Source organism: Balaenoptera physalus, assembly GCF_965194825.1.
Source record: "Balaenoptera physalus genome assembly, chromosome: 5".
NCBI lineage: Eukaryota > Metazoa > Chordata > Mammalia > Artiodactyla > Balaenopteridae > Balaenoptera > Balaenoptera physalus.
Window position 1 is genome coordinate 84,176,275 of NC_138884.1, and position 25,484 is coordinate 84,201,758.

Below are 25,484 nucleotides of genomic sequence, written 5' to 3' on the forward strand. Positions count from 1 at the left end.
ACTGTTAATTTTTTAATACTGATCTTAAAAAGGGTCCTTATCTTTTAGAAACACAATGTAATTTTTACTTAGTGATATAGAATAATGTGAATTATTTAAACTGGAAGAAAAAGTAAATAGAGGTGAAAGTAGACCGGGGTAGCCATGGTGGAGGATTAATGAGGGCTGGGTGATAATAATATGGAGGTTCATCATACTATTCTATTTTTATGTATGTTCAAAACTCACCATAAGAAGTTTAAAAAAAACCAAACCTTTGTTGACAAATCGCCTGTTTAGACTGATAACTCTCGAGGATCTTGGCTGACAACTTTTTTTTTTAATGTTTATATTACTTTTATTAAATTTTATTTGCCTATAATGTATACATCAGTAGTATAATGCATGATGGAAAATTCATGATTTATAAAATGGTACATAATGAAATTACCCTCACCTTAGTCCCCAGGGTAGCTAACAAATCTATACACAGACATGCAACTATACATCTGCTTCTCTCTTAATCTTCTATCTCAAAGATTTTTCCATGTCAGTACATCACAGAGCCTCCTCATTCTTTTTTTTTTAAATTAATTAATTAATTAATTAATTAATTAATTTTTGGCTGTGTTGGGTCTTCGTTTCTGTGCGAGGGCTTTCTCTAGTTGCGGCAAGCGGGGACCACTCTTCATCGCGGTGCGCGGGCCTCTCACTATGGCGGCCTCTCTTGTTGCGGAGCACAGGCTCCAGACGCGCAGGCTCAGTAGTTGTGGCTCACGGGCCTAGTTGCTCCGCGGCATGTGGGATCTTCCCAGACCAGGGCTCGAACCCGCGTCCCCTGCATTGGCAGGCAGATTCTCAACCACTGCGCCACCAGGGAAGCCCCCTCCTCATTCTTTTGTATTGTACTTTGGATATGTTATTTACCTATGCCATTACTTAACCGTGTCCACTGAAAGGAAAATAAACACTATTTCTTCCTTTACTCACACTCATAATACTTAAGATGCCAGATGTGTGGGTTTTCCTACACCAAGCAATGCTGCGATATTCAGCAGACACCAACTGGGTGTCCTACAGTTCAGTTCAGTCTGACACTATCCATCTGATCCCACAAGTTACGGGCTCAGGCTCATGGTGCTGCCCCCACTTCAGACGCCAATTGCAAGTCCCAGGTTGTCACCTACCTACTCTTCTGACTGGCTGGCTATAAATCAGCATTCCTATAATCACCACCTCAGGTTTGATCCTTTGCTAGAACAGCTCACAGAACTCAGGGAAATGTCTTTACTGGTTTATCATATAATAAAGGATATAGATGAACAGCTAGATGAAGAGACATCAGGAAAGTCCAGAAGGGTTCCAAGTGTAGGAGGTTCTGTCCCCATGGATTTGGGTTGCACTGCCCTCCCAGCACGTGAGTTCGTTCACCAATCCGGCAGCTTTCCAAAGCCCACAGTTCAGGGATTTTCATGGAGGCTTCATTATATAGGCATGATCAATTATTAACTCCATCTCCAGCTTCTTCTCCCAGGAGGAAGGTGGTGGTGTTACAGAACTCAGGTTCTGCTGCTCGCCGCTGGAATGCCAATACTCAAGAGATGAAAGTGCTGGTTGGAAAGGAAAAGTTGCTTTATTCAGGAAGCAATCCGGGGAAGACGGACTGGTGTCCAAAAATCAACTTTTAAGATTCTGCTTGATCATGAAAGTTTTTTTTTTTTTTAATAAATTTATTTATTTATTTATTTTTGGCTGTGTTGGGTCTTCGTTTCTGTGCATGGGCTTTCTCCAGTTGCGGCGAGCGGGGGCCACTCTTCATCGCGGTGCGCTGGCCTCTCTGTCGCGGCCTCTCCCGTTGCGGAGCACAGGCTCCAGACGTGCAGGCTCAGTAGCTGTGGCTCACGGGTCTAGTTGCTCCGTGGCATGTGGGATCTTCCCAGACCAGGGCTCGAACCCGTGTCCCCTGCATTGGCAGGCAGATTCTCAACCACTGCGCCACCAGGGAAGTCCGACCATGAAAGTTTTTAAAGGGAGAATCATTTGGGGAAGAGGGATCTGACTTCCCCTGTGCACTTTCTTCTGATTGGTCTATGGTGAGGTAACAGAGCCGTGTTCAAGGAATCTTGTGCTCAGCCTTAAGTTACCATTCTCCACCCAAGTGGGGGCCATAGTTCCTACAGAACTCAAAGGTACTGTTATATTCCTTAAGGAGGAACCAGGACCCTGCCCCACAGCTGCACGATTGTTTCCTGACTGCTCCCCCTTTGTTTCTGCTTTCCCTCTCCTTCCCTGATAAGCGATGGCTGACCACTTCTTTGAGGAGTCACTCCATTCAACCAGGCTTGGGGAATGAGATGACCTTTTCCTTCCCCAAAGCTCAGAATTATTTCCTAAACAGCTTCAAATATTCCCATATGCTCAGGGAAAGAGCATTATGAATTAACAATGTATATGTTCCTAAGAGCCTATACCACTGAATCTTTAGGAAATCAATTCTCCTAACACTCAATTTATTGAGCTATCAAACACTTTTCCCCTTACACGGACAACTCATTTACGAATTCAATATTTATTCACCTCTCAAAATTGCCTTTATACAACTGATTTCCATAATGCCTCTTAGACTATAATCTCTAAGTGGACAAGGATTTAACTCGCTTGTTCAGTGTTTTGCTTAGTACCAGTTACTAAAACTGCCACATAAAATATCTGCCAACTCTAAACATCTGGAAGGGAAATATATTCCTCTATGTTATCCTGCGCTGATTTATGACTCTGAATATATTGTATATTGTGAATCATTTTAGGGTTACAAATAATTCATACACTAGGCTGTAAATTTCACTAGACAAAGAAATACAGGAGAGCAAGCAAGCGAACAGCTGAGAGATGCACTATAATTTTTCTTTTCTTTCCAGTTTCACCTTAGACCACATTTTTTTTTTCCAGTCTCATACTAGATCACAAAATTACACCAGTTCTATTGTTTGTGATGAGCTGAAGACAAAAAAAGAAGCTCAAATTCACCTTATTCTAACAATAAGGCAAGGAAGAGCAATGGAAAGCTAAATTCTAATTGTAAATGTTTTTTTGCAACATAACATTTTTAAATCAGCTTTAATCCAGAGAAAATTTTTTTTTATTATGCAATTTGATTTTTACATCAATAAAATCTTAGGTATAACAATACAGATGAGGGAACAACAATTTAATTTGTATTGAAATAAATATTAGATATACAAAGCACATACAGTGAAAAAGGGTCACAATAAATTACAAGTGGAGACATTATTTTGCTCAATCACCAAAGAAAGCCCTTGACACTTCCAATTTCACACCATCAAATTTATCATTCTTGCTGATTTAAGCAGAACACAAAACAAATATGGATCCCAGGGCTTACTTTCACAGGTACCAGCACAGATAATTTAGTACGGTGATTCAATTTGAGAATCAGTAGGGACCAGTAAATCACTGCATAAAAGAAAGAGTGAATGAGGTCCTTTTTCCTTAGTGTCAGCAGGCTAGGATTATTATGTTTATTAGATTTTCTTGAAAGGAGTTCACATTTTCTCAAATATTCAGGAGCAATATTATGTCCCCTCTGAGCCCTACATTAGCATTTATGTGCTTTGATCTTGAATACAGGGGAATGATGAATTTTTCAATTTATTTTATAAATTTATACAGTCTGGATAGTATTGGCCTGAAGAGTATATAACTCCCCAACGTGTATAATATTAGATATTAAAAATGGATTCAAAAGAAGTTACTAAGAAATGCTGACATACTGTGTATACAAATTTTTTAGTTCAATATATCCCATTATATAGAGCACCAGAAGTAATGCATTTATATATCAAGCAGTTTTTTATGACTCTCTTTCTAATCCTTGTGACCCTTTTACATTTGTTCCAATATATACACATCACAAATGTTACCTGCCCAAGACTTTGCCCATCTGGTCTCAACTTACAGATACATACGCAAGCAAAAATTCGTATCAAAAGCATTTGTCTTAAAGTTACAAAAGAAAATAGTCTAGGTTGGAACTAAACTGTCATGAACCAAGAAAAAAAAATGGTTAGTTTAAAAGTACTGAGCATATCAAAAAAGTAGCTCCGGAAAACTATGATGGAAAAAGTGAAATGATTCTTGGGCCTTTCCTTCTTCTGGAATGTGAGCTAATTTTTAGATTCCAGCAAAGATACCTAATAATAATTTTTCTCTATCATTTTCTAAGAAAAAGAATCTGTTTTAGACTAAAAAAATACTGTACTTTACCTCTTGTCACATCAACTCAAATTCAGTGCAGGTCAGTTTTCCTATTTGCACTGCACAACAGGAGAGAGACTACTCTACAGTTAATCCCTCACACAGGGATGTGTTCCTTTCTAAGAACCCTCCCGAATACCACCTCTGAAGATAAACATATCATAGAATAATTACTACCAGGAAGCCTCCCAAACTTTTAGCAGCTCCTTTCTTATCCTTAATATCAGATCTAATCACAACTTTCCACCCAGAATATTGTAACAGGCCTGCTCATTGCAACAATCTCTGGAAATAACTCCCGGATTTATAAAACATATATGCCTTTGGTATATTATCTGTTGAGCTACACTATCATATATCCACTGTAGAATTCTCTTAACTCTAGAGAAATTCCAACGAGATGATAAGTGAAACTAACAATAGTTGTCTCTGCAACTCAAACTGAATTTACAAATCTAGGTACCATTCCTAATATCCAAAAATTTCAATAGGTTTTGTATTATTGTGAAAAGTCTAAATTTTAAGAGATGGAACTAGTTACACCTTGTACACCTACAAAATGAACATGAACAAATTTTAAGTACCATTTTTCTATATACCTGAAATGAAGGAGAAAGAGCAATTTTATAATTGATGTGTTTAGGTAATTTAGGCACTTATGAAAACAAAAACAAAAACAGCAGAGAGATCATGATCTGAATAACACCAATAATTGTGGCCTATTCTATTATTTACCTAGAAAGCAGATATTAACAGGGTACTTCTTCCAGCTTTTGAACATTTCAATATTTTAAAAATGTACTCATAGTAAATGCTTACTAAATATTTACTGAATATTGAATAATTACATATTAAAGAGTCATGGAATTCAGGTCCTTAGTTTTATGCTGACTCAGGATTTAGTGGCATTTAACCTTCCAACATGGCACGTAAAACAGCTGAGGACTACTTGAGGAAAGAGTGCCACCTACTGCTCATAAACATAACTGTGGTTACTTTCTCCCTTGACGTTTTCATTACAGAATAAAAATCAGTCTCAATTTGGATGACAGCAATGAGGCTAGCAGATCAAAAGGGGATTTGGGTAGATGGGTGGATGGGAGCTTCAGAACTATATTAAAACAGATTCCTTAGCATTAGATAAGGATCTTTACCACAATCCCTCAAAATTAATTTCATTCTTATCTCAAACTTAAAGAAAGCAAAAACTCTCAGTTCTGCTCACAGCATTATATACACACCTATTTTCCTTTTTAGGATGAATAATATTCATGTCCTAAACTCACAAACCTAGACTGATTTTTGATCCTGATTTTTAGGAGGAAAAGAAGTATTCTGATAGCTTTACAATTCTTAGTTATACAACAGACCATAAATCCTTCACAACTTCTGGTTTAATGTTAAGCATGCCTTGATTTTCCCCATAAGGGAGGTTCCCAAATAACTAAATTCAATTTTTTTTTAAAAAAGGTTAGCTTTCTTTCTTGCTTACTTCTTCTAGGAGCATCTACCTTCGTGAATTTTACCCCAAGAAAATTTAAGTACAAATTGTTATTTATGAAATTTCTCTTTAGACTGATGTTAAATAGTTAAAATTCATGAGGAGTCAAGTATACAAATGGAATATAGAATCTTTGTTAGAAATAAAGTAGATTTTGTTCCACCTGTCCAAGAAGGTTTAATATCTAAAAGTGCTAGAAGAACAGCAGCACTATACCACTTCCTAAAGAATTAGATATTCTGGATGTTAAATCAACTTTTTTTTAAACCTGTAAGTAAAAATAAATTCAGCTATGCAGCTATAACTTCTCCTAGTACATTCATTCTATACACTCTATTTCCTTAATTTTAATTTGATAGATATGCAAGTTACCCTATAATTTCAGATGTCAAATTAGCTAGTTGTATGTATTCATACTGCAAAATTCCTAACTACATGTTCATGCTAACTAAACATCTAGTAATGCTCAAATTTTAAGATTTATTTTTTCATGAGTTTAGGAGTATTTTGTTTATAAATCAAGCCTTCCTTTAAAGAACATGAGCATATCAGAAATATAACTCCATTATGTGATAAAAGCACTGACTTTTGAAGCACAGAGGGTTTTAAATTGTAATAGTATTAATGTTAAATTCTTGTTGTTAAACATGAATTATTTCCTTTAGGAAAATCCTTTTGACCAATAGTAATTTTCAACGTAAAGAGGAAAAACTAAAAACAGAGGCATACTTATAGATCATTCAAAGAAACATCATGGTAGAAACAGAGCACACAAAAAGAAAATTAATAAATGGAAAAACTGGTGAAATGTGAATAAGTTCTGTACCTTAATAGTTAATAGCATTGTTCCAGGGTTAATTTCTTAGTTGTGATAAATGTTGTATAGTTATGGAAGCTGTTAACACAAGGAGAAGCTGAGTAAAGGGTATATAGGAACTCTCTTTACTATTTTTTACAACTCTTCTACAATCTAAAATTATCTCAAGATTTAAAAAAATTGTAAAAGCAAACAAAAACACCTAGTAACTTAAAAGTATGCCTTCAGCTGCCAAAATTTCTTGATACAATTCAAATTTTTAAAAACGTCATTAGAAATCAATAATATATTGTTTACTTAACCTTATAATTACTTTATTGCTCTAGAAAATTTAGTTTTTAAAACCATCAGATAGTGATACATAGTGATAGTGAGACTGCCCCACCCCTACAATCAACTGTATATTACGAGGCTTCTCTAACTTAGTAGATAAATATTACAAAATTACAAAAATAGCTGGTGACAGTTGAGCTATCAAGTAGGTATCACATTTCTATAGATCAGAAAGTTGAATAAAAAGAAAACTGATGTTACTGGTAAGTCACTGAGTATACTGGAGAAATCCAAGTTACATGCACATAGAAGAAAACTGGTCACAAAAAAACCGTTAATTACTCTGTATTTACATTTTGCAAGGTTTTAAACATTTCCAATCATGCAACAATAAAGATCAGAATGAATTTTAAAAAGGAGTTAATGGAAGCTCAACGAACACATTTAACATATTATACAACTCAAATCACAGTTGCATAATACATCCAATCCCCCCAAATGCAGCTGTGCGTTACACCACCGAAACGCACACTATTCCCCCCACAACTCCTCCCCTGGCTCCATTCCCAGGCAATAACCTTTCCTATAAACCTTTCTATTTAACCTTTTAAGTCAGATTTGATGGGTAAGTATGTATAATCTTCGTTATTTCAGAACAGATACAAAGTTTAGTCATACGCTCAATCTTCAGTTACATTCCTTTCAAAAGGCATCTGAATTGCTGCAACTGTCTATGAAAATCAAGCCTAAGAAACCGAGAAAACTGGCAGTCAAGAATCTGATCTAAATAATTGTATAAATTACAGTAATACTAAAACCTATGTGCCCACATTTCTAAAAGAAGGATTTCCTATTTGAGAAATGTTACTCAATGGGTCTGTGAAAGGAAAAGTGTCCGACTACTGTATTGCTCTCTGATGTAAAACGCTTAGGTGACCACAAATATTTACCCAATTGGTTAACAAGCTTTCAGTTGGGCCTTTAAAAAAAAAAATATTCAAAGCCACAGAAGTAATTATGAAAATAAAATTTTGGAAGGTCATAGTATAAGATACATATAGAATTCCTATTATAACAGTATATCCAAAATAAATGTCCTAACAAAGCAGCACAAAATCAATTTAAAAGCAATTTGAAATTAAATACAGTGGGAAGTGTTTTTGTTAAAATCATCAGCCAAAATTACTGAATGGCAAAAGAATACTGTCTCAAAATATACTGAATTTACATGTTAATGTTACTATAATGAACTCATGCCAGATATAAATTTAGGTTACCAATTAGATGAGATGAAAACAAATTTTAGAGCTATTTTTACCAGAGAAATTAATGTACTTCATGATAAAGGCACAGCAGCATCTAAAGAATTTTTGATACATTTATCACAAGATTCAAACTTCCCTAACTATTAACAATACATTACAATAAAGTTTCTCAGAAAGTGTTTAAAAGGCTTGATTTAACATGCCAGGAAAATGATCATTTTTCTTTTGAGATGCATTTATGTAAATTATGTAAATTGCATTGAGGTCAGTTTTACACCTGGAATTAACCATCCGTAGCAGAAGTACCAGCAGCTAACAATGCTTATTTATATTATATATAACTTAGCTGGATGTTAAACTATGCAACTGTTGGTGCCAGTCTGCTTATAAAGGCAATGCTCTGGAGACAAAGTCTTCTCACAAACAGTGGGCAAGCAGGTTTCATTATTAGATGTTCAACAACAATCCTCAGTTCATTAAACAAGGTCCTGCAACATAAAATAGTTTTCTTTCAGGAACCCAATGAAAAAGCAACGTAAGGCAAGAGCAAATGCTAATGAAGGACTTCCCCACAGCCATTAAAGAATTTGAAGAAGTAAAAGAAGTAACCAGGATGCACTGTAGGGAACATACAAAGTAAAATTCCCCAAATCAACACCTGTTTACTTTTTTGGGGAAAAAAAAATCATTCAACAAAATCATTTAATAAATGGCTCTCTCTGAGGGCTGAGATTAGGGATTATATGTATCTTCTTTACAGTTGAGTCACATAATTTTCACGTTTGACTTAGGCAAATTCAACTAGTTCTAAAAAAGAGACCAAGAAAGTGAAAATTATATAATATGAGCAATCCTACCTACTATTTCCTTAAAAGAACATACTGCCTCTTAGAGCTTTCCTCATCTGAAAAATGGGGTTATGTACTTATTGGAGTCATAGTGAAGTTTAAATGAGACAACACAGAAAATGCTCAATAAATGTTACCTCCCAACTGGATCATTCCATTGATCAAATAAGCTCTTGTTTGCCTTCAGACTAAATCCCACCTCCTCAACATCCCATGCCTTCTGCAATCCTGTCTCAGTTGAATTTCCTGCTTCATCTCCTACCACTCTCTGCCATGATGCCCATGTTACGCTGCCTGTTTTGAGCCCAGGCTGGTTGTGGATCACGACCTTGCCTTAACTGTGCCACTTGCCTATGAAGTACTCTTTATTACATACTGTAATCACACACACATCACACATATTGTACAGGTTAGTAGACACAAAATCATGTATACTGTACTGTAATTTATAAGTGCTTTAAAGAATCATCAAGGATAATTTTGGCTGTTCATAATTTTTATGTGCTGACTCATCCTACATAAAGACACAACTTCTACCTTCTTGTATGCTCTGTGTTATTTTTATGGTTAGGAGAAGGCAATAATCTGTTTTTTAAAAGGATGTAATACACTCTCACACAAAAACAGGAAGAAAATTTGGAAAGATGCACATTTATCTAAAAACCTGCCCTTCCTCTTGTATCTCCTATCTTTGTGACAGCCGCATTACTCATGACTCTCCAAGGTTCCCAGGCCAGACACCTGGAGGTCTTCTTTATCTTATTCTTCTTCCCTAAGCCCCAAGTTCCAACCCTCCTAAATAGCTTACAAATTTATCCCTTTTTTTTACCACTGAAGTAGTTCAGGCTCTGGACTTCTCTAACAGTTTCCAAATTGGTCTTTTTGTCCTTTTGGTGAGCCTGAAATCCATCTTCTGGAACAGTATTTCTAAATCAGACCTTATCGTGTTCTCAACCCCTCCACATTACAAACTTCAAATGCTCTTCCTACCTTAGAATAAAGCCCAAACCCTTCCACATGATCTAGTTCCTGTCTCCCTTTCTGGGCACAGATCTTCACTACTTCCCTATATACTTCCTCAACTCAAGTGACAACTACTGGCATGCCAAGCGCATTCAGGCACCCACATGCCAGAACTCAGACTTCAGAAGGCTTGGCCTTCTATTACCACCTCCTCCGTGAATTCTCATCTGTCTCCCTCTGCACTCTGTGCCTTCACAGCACCTTCATCATCACACTGACTTATGTAGCTATCTAATTCACTCAGCTCTAAGTCCCTAGAAAGCAGGTATTTCAATCCCACATTAAACTTGTTATCATCAACACACAATCACTGTCTTCGGAATAAATGAGGCTAATGAATCAAGTTAGAGGGCATCCTGAAAACACTCTAGTTAAACCCCTTCAGGTTACCGATGAGGCATGCCTCATTCTCGTATTCATGGTTCTATCCCTGGCATAAACAACAGCACTTTCAGTGGTGATGTAAATGTCCATCTGTTTGTCCCATGCAGTGGCCATCAGCCACGCATGGCTTCTGAGCGCTTAACAATATGGTTAGTGTTGACTCAGGAACTGAGTTTTAAATTTTATAAATTTTAATTAATTTAAATTTAAATGGTCAAATGTGGCTAGTGGCTGCTCTATTAGCACAGCTCTGCACAATCTACACTCGACAGGAACAAAGGACTCATACCACTAACTTGAGAATAAATGTCGTGGTAAGTGAACATGGTACAAACTGGCTATATAGACTGTCTCATAACCCTTAATAAAAAAAAGTATAGTGTAGAAAATGTAGTTTTATATCCTGCTTATCAATATTTATAAGCCCAAATACTTTCCATTACCTTTCCACTGTTTTGATTAAAACGTGTGCTAATGCGAGATGTTTATTAGCACATATTTGTGTTATCTTATAGCACTGCTATCCTTTCTTTTCTATTCCGCTGAACACTTCTACATTTTTATAGGTGATGATATGATTTAAGGATATGTGGAGAAAACAGAAGCAGAGAAGAAGAGGAAATAAAGAAGCAGAGAAAAACAAATCTACTGATGAACACTGGATGCCAGGGTAGGGAACCAGAATATAATGTCTAAAATGAATACAAGAACCAGAAAGAAAAAGGGAAAAACTCATGGAATCAAGTAAAATTAAAGGTTTATCTTTGACTAGGAACTCATTAAGAACCTATGTCTAAAGAAAATAAGCTCTATTTTAGGAAGTACTGTGAAAAAGACATTGTCTGTGAGAGCATAAAAACCCCTTCAAAGGAGAATCAGAAGCATAAAAAAAGAAAAATAAACTATTTATTAAGAACCTAATAGAATCTAAGCACTTTTAAAAACACTACTTCATTTCACCTCCAGAAGGAGGTTTTTCTCTCTGTCAGTGAAGAAATTAAAATTTAAGTAATTCGCCTGAAGTCATAAGCTTGGCAAATGATGGACCAGCATTCAAATTCAGTTTTTACTTTGCTTGTGAAAATATAATAGAGATCATGCTAACACACTCACTGAATTTCTGGCTGAATTCTATTACATGATGAATTTATTTTAAACGTGAAAACAAAAACTATGTTAACATTAGTATCTGAGTAACATATTTAAGAAGCTATTAAAAACAGCTATTCGGGGACCTCCCTGGTGGCACAGTGGTTAAGAATCCGCCTGCCAATGCAGGGGACATGGATTTGAGCCCTGGTCTGGGAAGATCCCACATGCCACAGAGCAAGTAAGCCCGTGTGCCACAACTACTGAGCATGTGCTCTAGAGCCTGTGAGCCACAACTACTGAGCCCGCGCGCCTAGAGCCCGTGCTCCGCAAGAGAAGCCACCACGATGAAAAGCCCGCCAAAATAAATAAATAAATAAAATTTAAAAAAAGAAAAAAAAAACAGCTATTCATTTTTGTTTTCTTCTAATTTTTGAGATCAGAAGGCATAATTTATTGTACATTAATTTAAGCCTCCGTTCCTCAATATTATGATAATTTACTAAAATATTTCTCTGCTTCTTCATTTTTCCACTCCAAACAATTCTGTACAAGGCTATCCTTCTTACCCTGAAACTCAAGAAGTTTTATGATATGGCTCCAATATACCTTTTAAATCTTTGCTCCAACCACTCACCATTCAAATTTCCCTTATAGTCAAATAGGTCTACTCAATGCCCCTTAAACTCTGCTTTTATCTTCTTGCCTCTGAACTTGTTCTGTTTTCCCACCTAAAATGCTTTTCCTTATTCTGTCTATTCAAAGGCTTTAATCCTTCTAGAACAAATTAAAATCTCTATTTTGTGAAACTTTCCTGGGCTCTTCTCTCTTCTGGCTCAATGATCTCTCCCCTGTTGTGGACTATAGTACTGATATAGTAGAATAAACATCACAATTCATCATAGAGTGACACGTGAATACCATATCCTAAACTACTGCTTCCTTTCTTATTATTTGACATGTGTTTTTGTTTCTTCAACTAGGAAAGTGCCTTGAGAGTGGGACTTATGTCCTACACATTTTAAAACTCCTTAAGCTTTAGCACTGTTTTAGAAGTGGTCGAGAAAAGTCTAGTCTTAGTGTCTGAAAAGAAGTACAACCACCTCCTCATCAATCCTAGGTAGTTCTAAGGCCTAGAACTTAAATTCACAAAAACACTGCTTGCTTCTAAATTCTAACATAAAAGTTAAACAACTCTTAAAAGTTACAAATACTGTATTTCACAATACTCTTAATAAATAAAACAGGTTTAAACTAATCACCAGCTTACCGACAATACGGATTTCTTCGAGAGGAGTATCGAAGAGTAAGGAATCTATAGTATATAAAAGGCTGGAGCAAACTTCCTTGACCACTGAAATAAACAAATACAAGGGCAATAAATACACATCATCAATTCATATGTATACTCTCAAAATTTAAAGGCAATTTAATCGGAGAATGTGTGTCTTCATTCATCAAATGGTCACAGTAATATCTATCATACCTAAATCCAAGTTATTCATGTATTCATGTAGGTATTACTTTTTTAAAATTTTTAAAAGCTTTTAAATAAATCAGCAAATATTAAATAAATGTTTCAACAATTACCACTAATAATTGATAATAAAGTTTTAAAACTTTATAAGATATTTAAAATGAAAAGTAATTTATTTTATATAAGCAAATAAGAAAACTAATAAAACCACACAGGGTCACTAGTAAATTTACATAGCCTACACTATTTATTTTTCTTGGTTTAAAAAACAATGACAATACCTCAAGAGTCATATATATGTTTATGAAATTCTAAGTCTGGAATACTTTCCTAGGAAAAACTATCTTAAGATATTCACTAAAATAACTACAGATAAAATGCAGCAACAAACTAACATGGATAGTTAGGTAGCAGGGCTAAGTAAATCATATGTTTGACGGACTTGGTATGCAACTACTTAAAATCTTGACTATGAAAACTACACAGTAACTCTGAAGAAAGCAGAATATAAAGCTATACATATTACTACAACTATATTTTAAAACATTTTTGGGGAATAAATGCATTAAGATGCTAAATATGGTTTGTTTTTTAGGTTAAATTTTTTTAGTCCCACCCCTCACCCCCAACCCCCCCTTTTTTTTTTGGCCACACTGTGCGGCTTGCGGATTCTTAGTTCCCCAACCAGGGATCAAACCTGGGCCCCTGCAGTGGAAGCGTGGAGTCCCAACCACTGGACCACCAGGGAAGTCCCTTTTTTAGCCTTTTTTTCCCTAAACTTTGTGATATTACTGTCATAATAAAAATTTACACGATTACAAACTTATAATTAAATGTTATATCCACCTTCCCCAATAAATGACATAAAACTTTAACTCTTTAAATTGAGAAATTCACATATTACAGAAAATGTAAGTAGAAAAGAATATTCAATGAAAAACAAATTTTCCATCAGCCAAGTTAGTTTCTTCCTCAAAGTCATAGCAGTCTCTAATACATCCTTCCAGAAATTTACATAAACAAGTGTATATAATGACTAACATACAGTGCTCATTTTGTAATGCACTGAACCATTTAACTCTAGGAGGGAAGTGGTATTATCATTCTGATTTTAAAGATGAAGAAACTGAGGCAGAAAGAAATATACATGTCTTTAAACACACACATCCCAAAATATAAATGGGGAATACCCTACACAGTTCTCAACCACTTTTAAACTTATTATATCTTGGAGATCATCCCCTATCACAACACATAAATTACCTCATTCTTTTCACAGCTTCAAATATTCCACCTTATGCATGTACTATTAGGTAACAGGCTCTCTACTAATGAATAAAACTACAACGATCATCCTTTTACTTGTCTTTGCACATGTGTGCGTGTATATGTAAGATAAACTCATACACTACATGTATAAGAAAATTCATAGAATGTTCACTTTTAAATACAGAGCTTTATGCATTACAGCTACAAGTTTAACTTAATAAAGCCTTCTAATATCAGACTGTGCTTCTACCATGAAAGGTAGCATTTAAGGAATAATGACTTAAAATTGTTTTTAATTTTACAGTTTGTGTTGTGGTCAAGTGACACACTTGAAACATTAATAGCTTTTCTTATTAGGGATTGAATAAAACTTTATTACTTAATTTTAATTTTTTAGAATAACAAAGTGATTCCCCTATTTAAATATTTTTGGTAAATTCTCATTTCCTTTACAATCTTAAAAATTAAAATCAACTTGTATATAAGTGTTTAAATAAAAGATTAAGTAGCACAATTGACTTAATATACCAATATAGTCAAAACTTGGTGTTCCAACAAAAAATTTACTACAGTTCCAAAAATGAGGCTTTTTTTCGGGGTGGGGGGCTGTGTTGGGTCTTCACTGCTGCGCGTGGGCTTTCTCTAGTTGCGGCGAGCGGGGGCTACTCTTCGTTGTGGCTCACGGGCTCTAGAGTGCAGGCTCAGTAGTTGTGGCTCACGGGCTTAGTTGCTCCGCGGCACGTGGGATCTTCCCAGACCAGGGATCAAACCCGTGTCCCCTGCATTGGCAGGCGGAGTCTTAACGACTGCGCCACCAGGGAAGTCCCCAAAATGAGGTTTTTGTTTAAGTGTGCATGGCATCTCAGCATTTCATTATAATTCTCTTAAGCTTACCTAAAAGGAGAACAAATTATTTTGTTTATTAACCAGAATCTGGAGGTTTCAGATATAGTCACCAATTACCTCCACATAAAGAGTTAGTTTTGGTAGCTACATTTTAACTTTCACCCAGGTACATGAAACAAATCACAGAACCTCGTGTGACTCAAGACCAGATGACCCAAGAAACAGAAAAATGAGCAAGAAAGTAAGAGGGCAAAAGGTTCCTTTTACCAATTAAAATGTTTAAGTGTATGATCAGGATCACAAAAAAGAGATGAACTAACTTCTAGGGTGAAAATTTCAGAGTGGAATAATCGACAAATAGAGTTGAATCAAATTCTATACCTAACATTCATGGTACGTTACAACTAGAAGGATTTTTGGCAATTACTTATTTCAACTACTACTAATTTTTTAAGTGTAGAAAATCAAGGCCCAGAAGGCTAAGTTAGTGGTCAAATCAACCAGAATCTAGCTCCCAAACACCCAATAAGAAGTCTTCCCATTGTATCATTCCAGGACCCTATTTAGATTATATTATCTAGTTTGGAACCCCACAACTTAAGCAACATGTGGTGATCCTGGAGTTTTCAGAGGAAGATATTATTTATAAGAATGGTACAGATGCATTTATGAGGAAATCTAGAAAACTCTATTACCAGCTTAAAGAAAGACTGCTGAAGAAAGGAGTAACTGTCAGGTATATAAAAACCTTACTAGTTAACCAAGGTAATGAACATTAAAATGAAATATTTCATAGACAAAAACAAGTTTGTTACAAATTAATGAGATTATGGAAAACAGATAATACAGACCTATTAGAGGACAATTTGGTATGATCTATTAAATATAAAATGCACCTAGCTTAGACTCAGCAAAAGTACAGACGCACACAAAAGTATAAGCAGACAGGTAAAAAAATGTTTACTGCATCAACATTTGGAAAAGTAAAAATTTGGAAACAAATGGCCATCATCAGGGGAATGGGTAATAAAATGTAGCATAATATGATGGAACACTATACAGCCATTAAATGAAACAAACCAGAAATATGAATGTCATATAAATAGGTCACGAAAACATACTGTATGAACGAAAAAAGCAAGATGCAGACAATTGATGCTTTTGATATAAAATAAAAACTAAACAAAGGGACTTCCCAGGTGGCACAGTGCTTAAGAATCTGCCTGCCAATGCAGGGGACACGGGTTTGAGCCCTGGTCCGGGAAGATCCCACATGCCACAGAGCAACTAAGCCTGTGTGCCACAACTACTGAGCCTGCACTCTAGAGCCCACGAGCCACAACCACTGAGCCCGTGTGCTGCAACTACTGAAGCCTGCACGCCTAGAGCCCATGCTCCGCAACAAAAGAAGCCACCACAATGAGAAGCCAGCACACCGCAACGGAGAGTAGCCCCCGCTCGCCTCAACTAGAGAAAGCCCGCGTGCAGCAATGAAGACCCAATGCAGTCAAAAATAAAATAAATTTATTAAAAAACCCCCAAAAAACTAAACAAAGCCCCGCACCCATAAAATAATAATATATATTTTCTATCCATCTGTGTAAGTACTTTAAAAGAACTACATACATGTACATGTATCAAACTCCTTAGCTCTGGGAAGGAGAGGACAGAATGCAACTAGGCTTCACAGTCAAATGGTATTTTAGCTTTTATTTGTAATGTCCTATTACTTGAGAAACTGAAAATTGAAAAAGCAATAATCTGGGCAGAAATGTGGTTTTAAAACTTAAATGCAAGAATATAGATAGAGAGGTCAATACTATCCTGATGTTCTATTTTTAAAAGGAAGGCTTTCTTTATTCATGCATTCCTTCTATAATTAACATAAAAACAAAATATGGAGGTGGCAGTAAGCAACTAACAATACCAGACCTTAATTTTTCAGATTTTTCTCTAGTATGGGACAAATCATCTCAATAATGTTAGAACGGACTAAACTAGCCTTCCTAAGATTCTTTCAAAATAGTTATTCTGAAATTAATTTTCAAAATGTTAAATGATAAATCACAAGGAACAATAAAGAAGACAAATGCCTAGGTTTACCATAGTAAACTACAGGAGTTTACTATACTCTCAGGTTCTCTACTATCGTGTGAAAAGATGATTGCTAAGATCCATCTAAGCTCTGAATCTCAGTATGTACTTCAACAGATGTAAACAGGATAAAATTTGAGTTGACACATTTATTATGTTCACTTAAACACCAGCCTCCTAAAATAAATATATTTTTATTCTTACCTAAAAAGCATAAAAACTGTAGCAGGCATCAAGAATATTTCATTACAAGCAATGAATTTCAGAATATTCTGTTGATTAGTGCTTAATTTATCCAAGAGAGACCTCAGCAGAGGTAAACTATTTGAACCCTTTGCCTAAAACATAAGAAAACAAACATTAGAAATAACAAAAGCATTTTCGATCAATTATTTTCTTTCTTTAGATAAATTGCATATCCAATACACAACACAACCAAAAGACAATTATTTGAAAATGATGATATAAAAATTTACAAATTATTTAGGGACAAAAGTTAATGTATTTTCCTGCTTTATTGTATTTTCTATATTTGTAGAGTTAAATAGAGAAACAACTTCAATAAAAGTCCTTTTCATTCATAGACACTTTATCTTCCTTAAGAAAGATTAGATTATTTCAAGAAAAGTAGTGGTTATTTCTCTCCAACCATAACAAAACCTGGCTACCCAGAAATACAGTTAAAGTATCTGTGACTCCTTCGTTGATTAAAGGTAGAAATTACAGAGTCCAATTACTGCTGTGATCCGAGAACTACAGGAATGAGGCCAACACAAGGCAAAATTTTGGATATCTTCATTCAAATTTCAGTGCATATGCAGTCAATCTGCCTGGCACACTGAAGTTATTAAGCTTAATGTTCCAACCCAGTAATAAGAAAAAATTTTAGGAAAGTAGCAGTTCTGAACATCAGTGTAAAAGAAATTTGGTACACTCTACACACATGGTATGTTAAAATTACTGACAGAACAGAGATCTCTGACAACTTATCAAATCAAAAAGACATGATTTTTTTTTTTAATAAAAAGATCTATTTCAAACTTCAGAAATTACTCCAGGAACTGGGGGGTAAACTTAAATACAACCCCTTATCTACAAAATGCACTATTTTATTGAAACTTAAACAGTAAAAAATATCAAAACTTTCAAATCACGAATTTAGAGCAAGTTTGTACGGAATACAGGACCTTTTTGTGACAAATGCCCAAATGTCTTAAAACTCAAATTTGTGTCAACTATCTGTAAATCCAGGAGTCAAAAACAAAAAACAAAGCCAGGACAGTTTTACTTACATCGAGGACCTTTTTCGTGTATGTGGCAGCATGAAGTAAAGAAAATAACAAGACTGGGAAAATACTCACTGAAGAAAATAATTAAGGAAAACATTAAAAATTCATCAAGCACTTTGTAAAACAGGCTATGTATTATGTTCAAATATACAGATCTAAAATGGCATCTGCTAAAATGAGTTCAGTGATGGCTTCTGGTCTACTGATACACTTCATAAAATGAAGGTTTTTTTAATCTGTAAAGAAGAAAGTCAACTTTCATTTCTTAAACCTCGTAGTTCTTTTTATGAATAGTGAAAAAAGCTTTTTCACCTATTCCTAATGGATAAAATATTGCAAACATTGGCTAAATTAAGTTGAAATCTAGGCCATCTCAAAGCGTTAAGTAATACAGCTTTTAACCCTACAATGGCCATCCTGGACAGAATAACTTAGCCTTCAAATACCAAAATAGTCTTCTGTACTGCTTTCATCAACTCAATGGCTTAGGAAAGAGTATAGAGTAATGGTTTAAAGAGTAGTTCTCAAATTTTCCTCAACTAAAGATCTTTAATTCTTTCTTTCCTACAAGGACCCCATTATTTTGAGATATTGTTCCAATCAAGCTTTTACAGTTAATGTGTTCTCAATCTGTACAAATAAAAAAGATAGTGTATATTTGGTTTTGTATTTAATCAACTGAGAGTCTCATCAGTTTAATTACAGACATGAGCAAAGAATCCTTATACTTGAGTTTCACTGTTTGGCTTTATGTCATAGATAAAATATACCATTTTCATTCAGCTTTTTGAAAAATGGAAATTGCTCAAAAGACTTTACAACAATTTCTGCTAGGTTGATAACAAAAAAACCCCACTTGTCCAAGTTATTTCCATGAAATGATATAGACAGTTAATTATGAAGGGCAAAAATACTTGTCCTAAAAATAGTAGCAATTTCTAAGAAATAAACCATTATATTTTTCTACACCAACTGAAAGCTTGGTGTGAGGGAAATGACCACTACAGCATAACCTGAGTATCAAATTCATTATAACCATAACTCATCATTTAAGACCCAAAGGTTCCTAAGTTCCAGATGGCTAGTAAAACACTGACCTGTAGCCAAGTACTACAAGAATCCTAACTCTCTAATATAAATGTTCTCTGATTAATATCCTAATTCTTCTGTGCCACTCATAAAAATTAAGTAAAATGCCAATTTCCTGAGTAGAGATCATATATATACAGACACACACACACACATACAGTTTTACACTTTTAACAGAATCCTTAATTCAGAGTCAAGATATCTGGGTTTCACTCTTGGCTCTGACACTGACTTCATTTCCCAAGGCCAAGTTCCATCTTCTGTCATATGAATTTGCAGCGATCAAACCTAGGGATTTCTAATGAGTCTTACACCTCTAACATTCTATAGTTCACAAATCCTTAATAAGAGATTCATAACCTTAGCATTCACTGTTACGTTTAAACTATTTAGAAAACACAAGGGGTGAAAAGTGTACAATAGAAAAAGGACAATACAACACCTTTCTAAGAGCAAAGATCAGAACATGACTTTGGGATCACCTTTATTAACGTAATACCCAACTACTTTAGCAATCAGATTAGTATTTCTTGCCAATTAATAGTTTATGTTATTCCCACTGCATACTCCCCCCTCCCCTCCCTGTAAGAATTTAAAGAACATTAAATCCTTAATCTCCAACATTCCCTAGAGATGGCCTAGCAACTAACTAATTGGATAGAAAAGGCAGAGAGGTTGTCTTCACTGTCATGAGTCATTTGGCACCGTCTCAGGATTCACTCAATAAAACTGTCCCAGAGGTCAGTATTGATGTATTCAATTTGCTCTACATTAATTATCTAGAAAACAAAGCTTCTATCATTTGTTTTTCTTTTCAAAGAAATTTTAAGCTAGTAAGGGCAGAAATATGAACCTCTATATAATTTCCCATTATATCTCAGAAAAGCAAGAATTCTAATATTGGTGATTATAAAGGACCTCAATGAATGTGGCTGACAAAAGCAGGTCAACCCGATGATATGCCAAACAAATGTGCTTATCATTTACAGTTGTAGTACAACAATTACCTAGTGAGTTTTACCTACATTACTACTCACTTGCCAATGTGATGCCACCAAGTTACTTTAAACTCTTTGAGCCTCAGTAGCCTTATCAATAATATAATGCTCACCATAATTTTTTTCAGAGTGTTGCAAGAATTAAGTATGTCAAGTCTGTATATACTGGCAAAATAGGTGCTCAAAAAAATGCCACTTTCCTCCTATTCTCTTTTCCTTAGAACTTATAAACAATCTATTTAAAATTTGATACTTCATGAACATAGAAAATATTACCTAAATAGGTAGTATTTAGTGTTAGAGATTATTTTATTGTGCTTTCCATTATGTACAGTTGTATCATAAATATTCAAGAACACTTAAGAACAGTACTTCTGAAAGTACAGAATACCTCCCTGAGGGATGATTCATGGGGGGGCAGGGGTGGGGGGTGGACACCGATTAAAATGATTAAGTTTTGGGAACACTGATAACTCTTAGGTCTCACAATGCACACTACCATATCAAAGGTCCTACAGTAAAGAAATCTATTCAACAGTGTTTAACCTATTGCTTCCCAAACATACCAAACTGCAGAATCCCTTCCCCTCCTTTTTAAGAATACGTACTTTTATCCCACAACATATTTTTGAAATGTATAAACATACAAATTCCAAATGAGTTATTTAATTCTCACTGGCTCCAGAGAGTATCCATGTGTCCTTATATTCTACTCTATCCATAGCAAATCCTAATTTCTATTTATTTTATTGATTAATTATCCCATTCTCAGCTTAAGTAAGTTATTTCTTGATTAATTTCCATTTGTTTCTAGCTCACTGGGAGTTGAAAGAAAGAGCTGAGGATTTCTTTTTTCTTAAGGCAAGGCATCTGGGCATTTTCCCAAAGAATGTGTGAATTAAATGAAGGAAACATATATTAAAATAAGTCCTCCATAGGCTTGTGCTTTGAATCTGAATTTTAAAATATCCATTGCGAATAAAGAAGCTTACAAGAGGCAAGATCAAAGATACAAAGTTTAAAATTCCCAATCAGCTCTTCAAAATTTGGACTTCACATTTCAGAGTCAGAAATTCTTACACTTAATGTATCTTCATGCAAATGAAGCGCCAACAAACCAACCAACCCAGGCTTCATGGAACACCCTCATTGCTGAATCCTTCCTGCAGCAAAAAATAATAAGAAGAGATCTCCTATACACTCAGTAGGCAATTTCACTGTCAAAAAGGTACAAAAGGATACTTGTAACAGGGTAGGAATTGACAAAGATGAGTGAATACAACAGGTAGTGGCAGCTGTCCTCTAACAAAGCCTGGGCCAGGAATGCTCTGCTTAACTGGAAGTGTGGTAATCTTTGGTGCAGCCTCAGAGCACTAGTCAGAGCATTTGCCAGCAAAGCACGTTGGTAAAAGCTTGCTGCTTCATGCAACCTGCAAATTACCAGGAGAGAGGTTATCATGAGACGTAAACAACTACCTTGTCTCTTCCTCCTTTGTGAATTGCATCATAATTGCACAATACCTAAATCTATTACTTGTCAATAGAAAAAAAAAATTGCTTGACCCTACTATACCTTTTTAGAAGCATCACTTTATATATATACCCAACTGAATTTTTATTTATTTCTATTGAAGCATAGTTGATGTACAATACACAACTGAATTTTATAAAGCAGTCATTCTTCCTTTTAACAATCAAAAATGCAAAAAACCATGAACTTATCTCATCCCCACAACCATTTTCTCTCAATTTTCAATGTGATGTTACTTTTCACAAAACACATGATATAAAATATACCTCCAGTTGGTATTACTAGAATATTAGTGCCTTAAGGATGAGACCTGTGTTTTATTTGTCCCTGAACCCCTTGCAGTTTAACAAGTGTGACACCTAAAAGGTATTCCAGAAAAAGTGAACAAGTGAATACCAAAGGCAGAAACATGTATAATACATACCCAAGAAGAGGCAGAACAAACAAAGCAGAGCAGTAAACTGTGAACAAGCGAGAAAGCCACATTGCCGTGTCCAGTTTATTGGTCATCAAGAATTGCTGAATGTAAAAAGAAAAATACTGTAGTAAATTAAGCTTGCAAATTATGTTTTTAAGGATTAATATTATGTAGTTTTATTCCTATTCAAAATGTCTCAATGCCCCTGTAGCAATTGTTTTTTTAAGATCATTAAGTGTAAACTCTTAGGGCAACTGTTTCATGTCTATGTTAAGTAACAAAGCCAAACTCCCTATAGTTTTTTTTTTTTTTAATAAGTTTGTTTGCGGTGGCTTCTTTGCTGCAAAGCATGGGCTCTAGGCGCGCGGGCTTCAGTAGTTGTGGCACTCGGGCTCAGTAGTTGTGGCTCGCGGGGTCTAGAGCACAGGCTCAGTAGTTGTGGCTCACAGGCTTAGTTGCTCCGCAGCATGTGGGATCTTCATGGACCAGGGCTTGAACTTGTGTCTCCTGCACTGGCAGGCGGATTCTTAACCACTGTGCCACCAGGGAAGTCCCCTCCTTATAGTTTTGATATGGAAAGCATAGGTAGTACTTAAATAGAAAAATACCAGTTGACATTTAAAAAAAAAAGACTAATTAGGCAAGAAAAGTTTAACTACAATTGTCTGTATTCCTTCAACACTTGTAATACTGGCTTCACCTACTTTAAAAGAACATTAAATAAGAACTAATTGCTCTCAAGAGAACCATAATGCCTATTCTTAGAAAAAAATCTCAAATTCAAACAGGCAAGTCTCAGGTCTGAGTAAAAAGGCATCACACAAAGCCAGTTTGGACTAAATCAACCTTACAAAGGAGAAATGTAAAACCATGGTAATAGTCACTTAGCCTCAGGATGATTTGCCAACGTACACACAAAGGCCTGGCATACTGTAGGGGCTCAAAATATGGCTGTCAGGTGTTAATGGCACCTGACATTGTGCCATTATTCACACCTCAGATTTTATGACTTTCTTCATCCTCTTGAAGCTCCCTGACAAGTCTTAGCCTGGTTTCTGTGGATTTCCCTGGATTAAACTTCCACATATCACTTTCTTCTCCACTTTTTCCTCATTCTATCTTTTCTTTTACTTCATTTTGCCAACAGATGTGTCCATTATCACGAGTGCAATAACTTAAAATCGGTTTTCTCATTCAAACTGTATTGTGTATTCAAATTCTAAAGTGGCTTTTATATTTTTTGATAGAACCTACACGAACAATTTTTACATCAAGACCCAATACAGACACATGTGAGTATATAAAATAAACAAAAACCTCACAAAAACAATATTTATCTTTACTATGTGTGATAAATTTTGGTATTTTGTATTCTATTTAATGTTTTATAAACAGTGTTTCCATAAAAAGGATTTCAAATCTCACTAATAGGTCTTATCCTGGAGTCTAAAACACTGCTCAAAGCAATCTAACTTATCATTTGAAAGAAGATATAAAAAAAGCTTTGGGGAAAAATGCAAGTATCTTTTGAAATTCAAGGATGCTTTTAATTTTATTGCATGCTTTCTAACAGCATGCAGGTAATTTCAGACATATGCCTCCACTTCATTCTACCCAATTCTACTACTGTTACTCTTCTAAATTGAAATGATCACCAGTAAGTCAAGCGGAAGCATGAATCCAGCTTACAGTGCTCAGTTTCTCTACAAATATTCAGACTCTACATGATAGTTTGAAATTTAATTTTAGAACATTTCTTTAAAACCTATTTGTTTACGATGTTCATTTGGTGATAAATCACTGAACTGTGCATTTCATCTTGTACACTTTTATGCATGTGCATTTTACTACACAAGTAAAAAAAGGTTTAAAAAAGCGTATTGGTTTACATTTTAAGAGTGAACTGGGCTTCCCTGATGGCGCAGTGGTTGAGAATCTGCCTGCCAATGCAGGGGACACGGGTTCGAGCCCTGGTCTGGGAAGATCCCACATGCCGCGGAGCAACTGGGCCCGTGAGCCACAGCTACTGAGCCTGCGCGTCTGGAGCCTGTGCTCCGCAACAAGAGAGGCCGCGATAGTGAGAGGTCCGCGCACCGCGATGAAGAGTGGCCCCCGCTCGCCGCAACTAGAGAAAGCCCTCGCACAGAAACGAAGACCCAACACAGCTAAAAATAAATAAATAAATTTATTAAAAAAAAAAAAAAGTGAACTGACTATGTTACAAATAATTCAGGCAAAAAATATAATGCATCTTTGGGTGAAAAAACTATTGAGGTGAAAAATTATTCACACAATCTTAAAGTATCATGACATAGAACACTTTTTATTTACAAAGGGAAACAAGTTATCTTTACAATAGAGAATCTGGTGGACACCACCTTCACCAAATGATCAAACTTATCTCCAATGATGAGATAAATCAACATAAAATGTTTCCTGATATATATAATGCCCTGAAAAGAACGGAATATCACTTATTTAATATTCCTACCAAAATGTTTAACCTGAATCTAGTCATCTGTAGGGGGAGGGGGGGAGGGAATCAGACAACTCCAATTTGAGAAGCGTTCTGCAAAACAACAGGTCTCGACTCTCCAAAGACAAAAATGGGAGAAGGACAAGGGAACTGTTCCAGACTAAAAGGGACCAAAGGCCAGGAAACGCAATGCACACTTTCTGATTGAGTCTGGATAAGGAGGAAGCTGCTCTAAAGGACAACTGAGGAAATCGGAATATAAATTGTGTATTAGGTTGATAACATTATCAACGTTAAATTTCCCAAATTTAACTGCAAAAATTGCTGTGATAACTGCACTGTGGTCATGTAGAAGAATACTGAAGTACTCATGGGTTAATGATCATGATGTAAGCAACTCTCAAATGGTTCAGCAAAATTAAGGGAAAAAAAAAAGAAAGTGTGCATATAAAGAGACGTTGCAAATGTTTGAAAAGAAAAACGTCACTCGGCTCAGTTCACATACTTAGTGTTTAAAAGCAGAGGACAATTATGCTTCTGGTA

General features: G+C 35.5%; 1 protein-coding gene across 6 annotated transcripts in view; it reads right to left on the reverse strand.

Annotated features, from left to right (window-relative positions):
- Nucleotides 1-25,484, reverse strand: part of TMEM33 (transmembrane protein 33) — a 42,897-nt gene that overhangs the window by 16,516 nt on the left and 897 nt on the right. For 2 of the 6 annotated variants that reach the window (XM_082464303.1, XM_082464302.1), the window contains 6 exons: nt 22,472-22,566; nt 21,759-21,946; nt 18,433-18,500; nt 17,345-17,478; nt 12,725-12,808; nt 1,689-8,598 (listed from right to left, as the gene is read on the reverse strand). In XM_082464303.1, the coding sequence (XP_082320429.1) occupies nt 8,469-8,598; nt 12,725-12,808; nt 17,345-17,478; nt 18,433-18,500; nt 21,759-21,946; nt 22,472-22,566 (699 nt within the window). In that variant the 3' untranslated portion in view covers nt 1,689-8,468. Of the gene's footprint in view, nt 1-869; nt 1,590-1,688; nt 8,599-8,624; nt 8,918-12,724; nt 12,809-17,344; nt 17,479-18,432; nt 18,501-21,758; nt 21,947-22,471; nt 22,567-25,484 lie in introns of those variants that run through there. The other 4 variants (XM_082464304.1, XM_082464305.1, XM_082464306.1 and 1 more) reach the window with 3 other exon arrangements.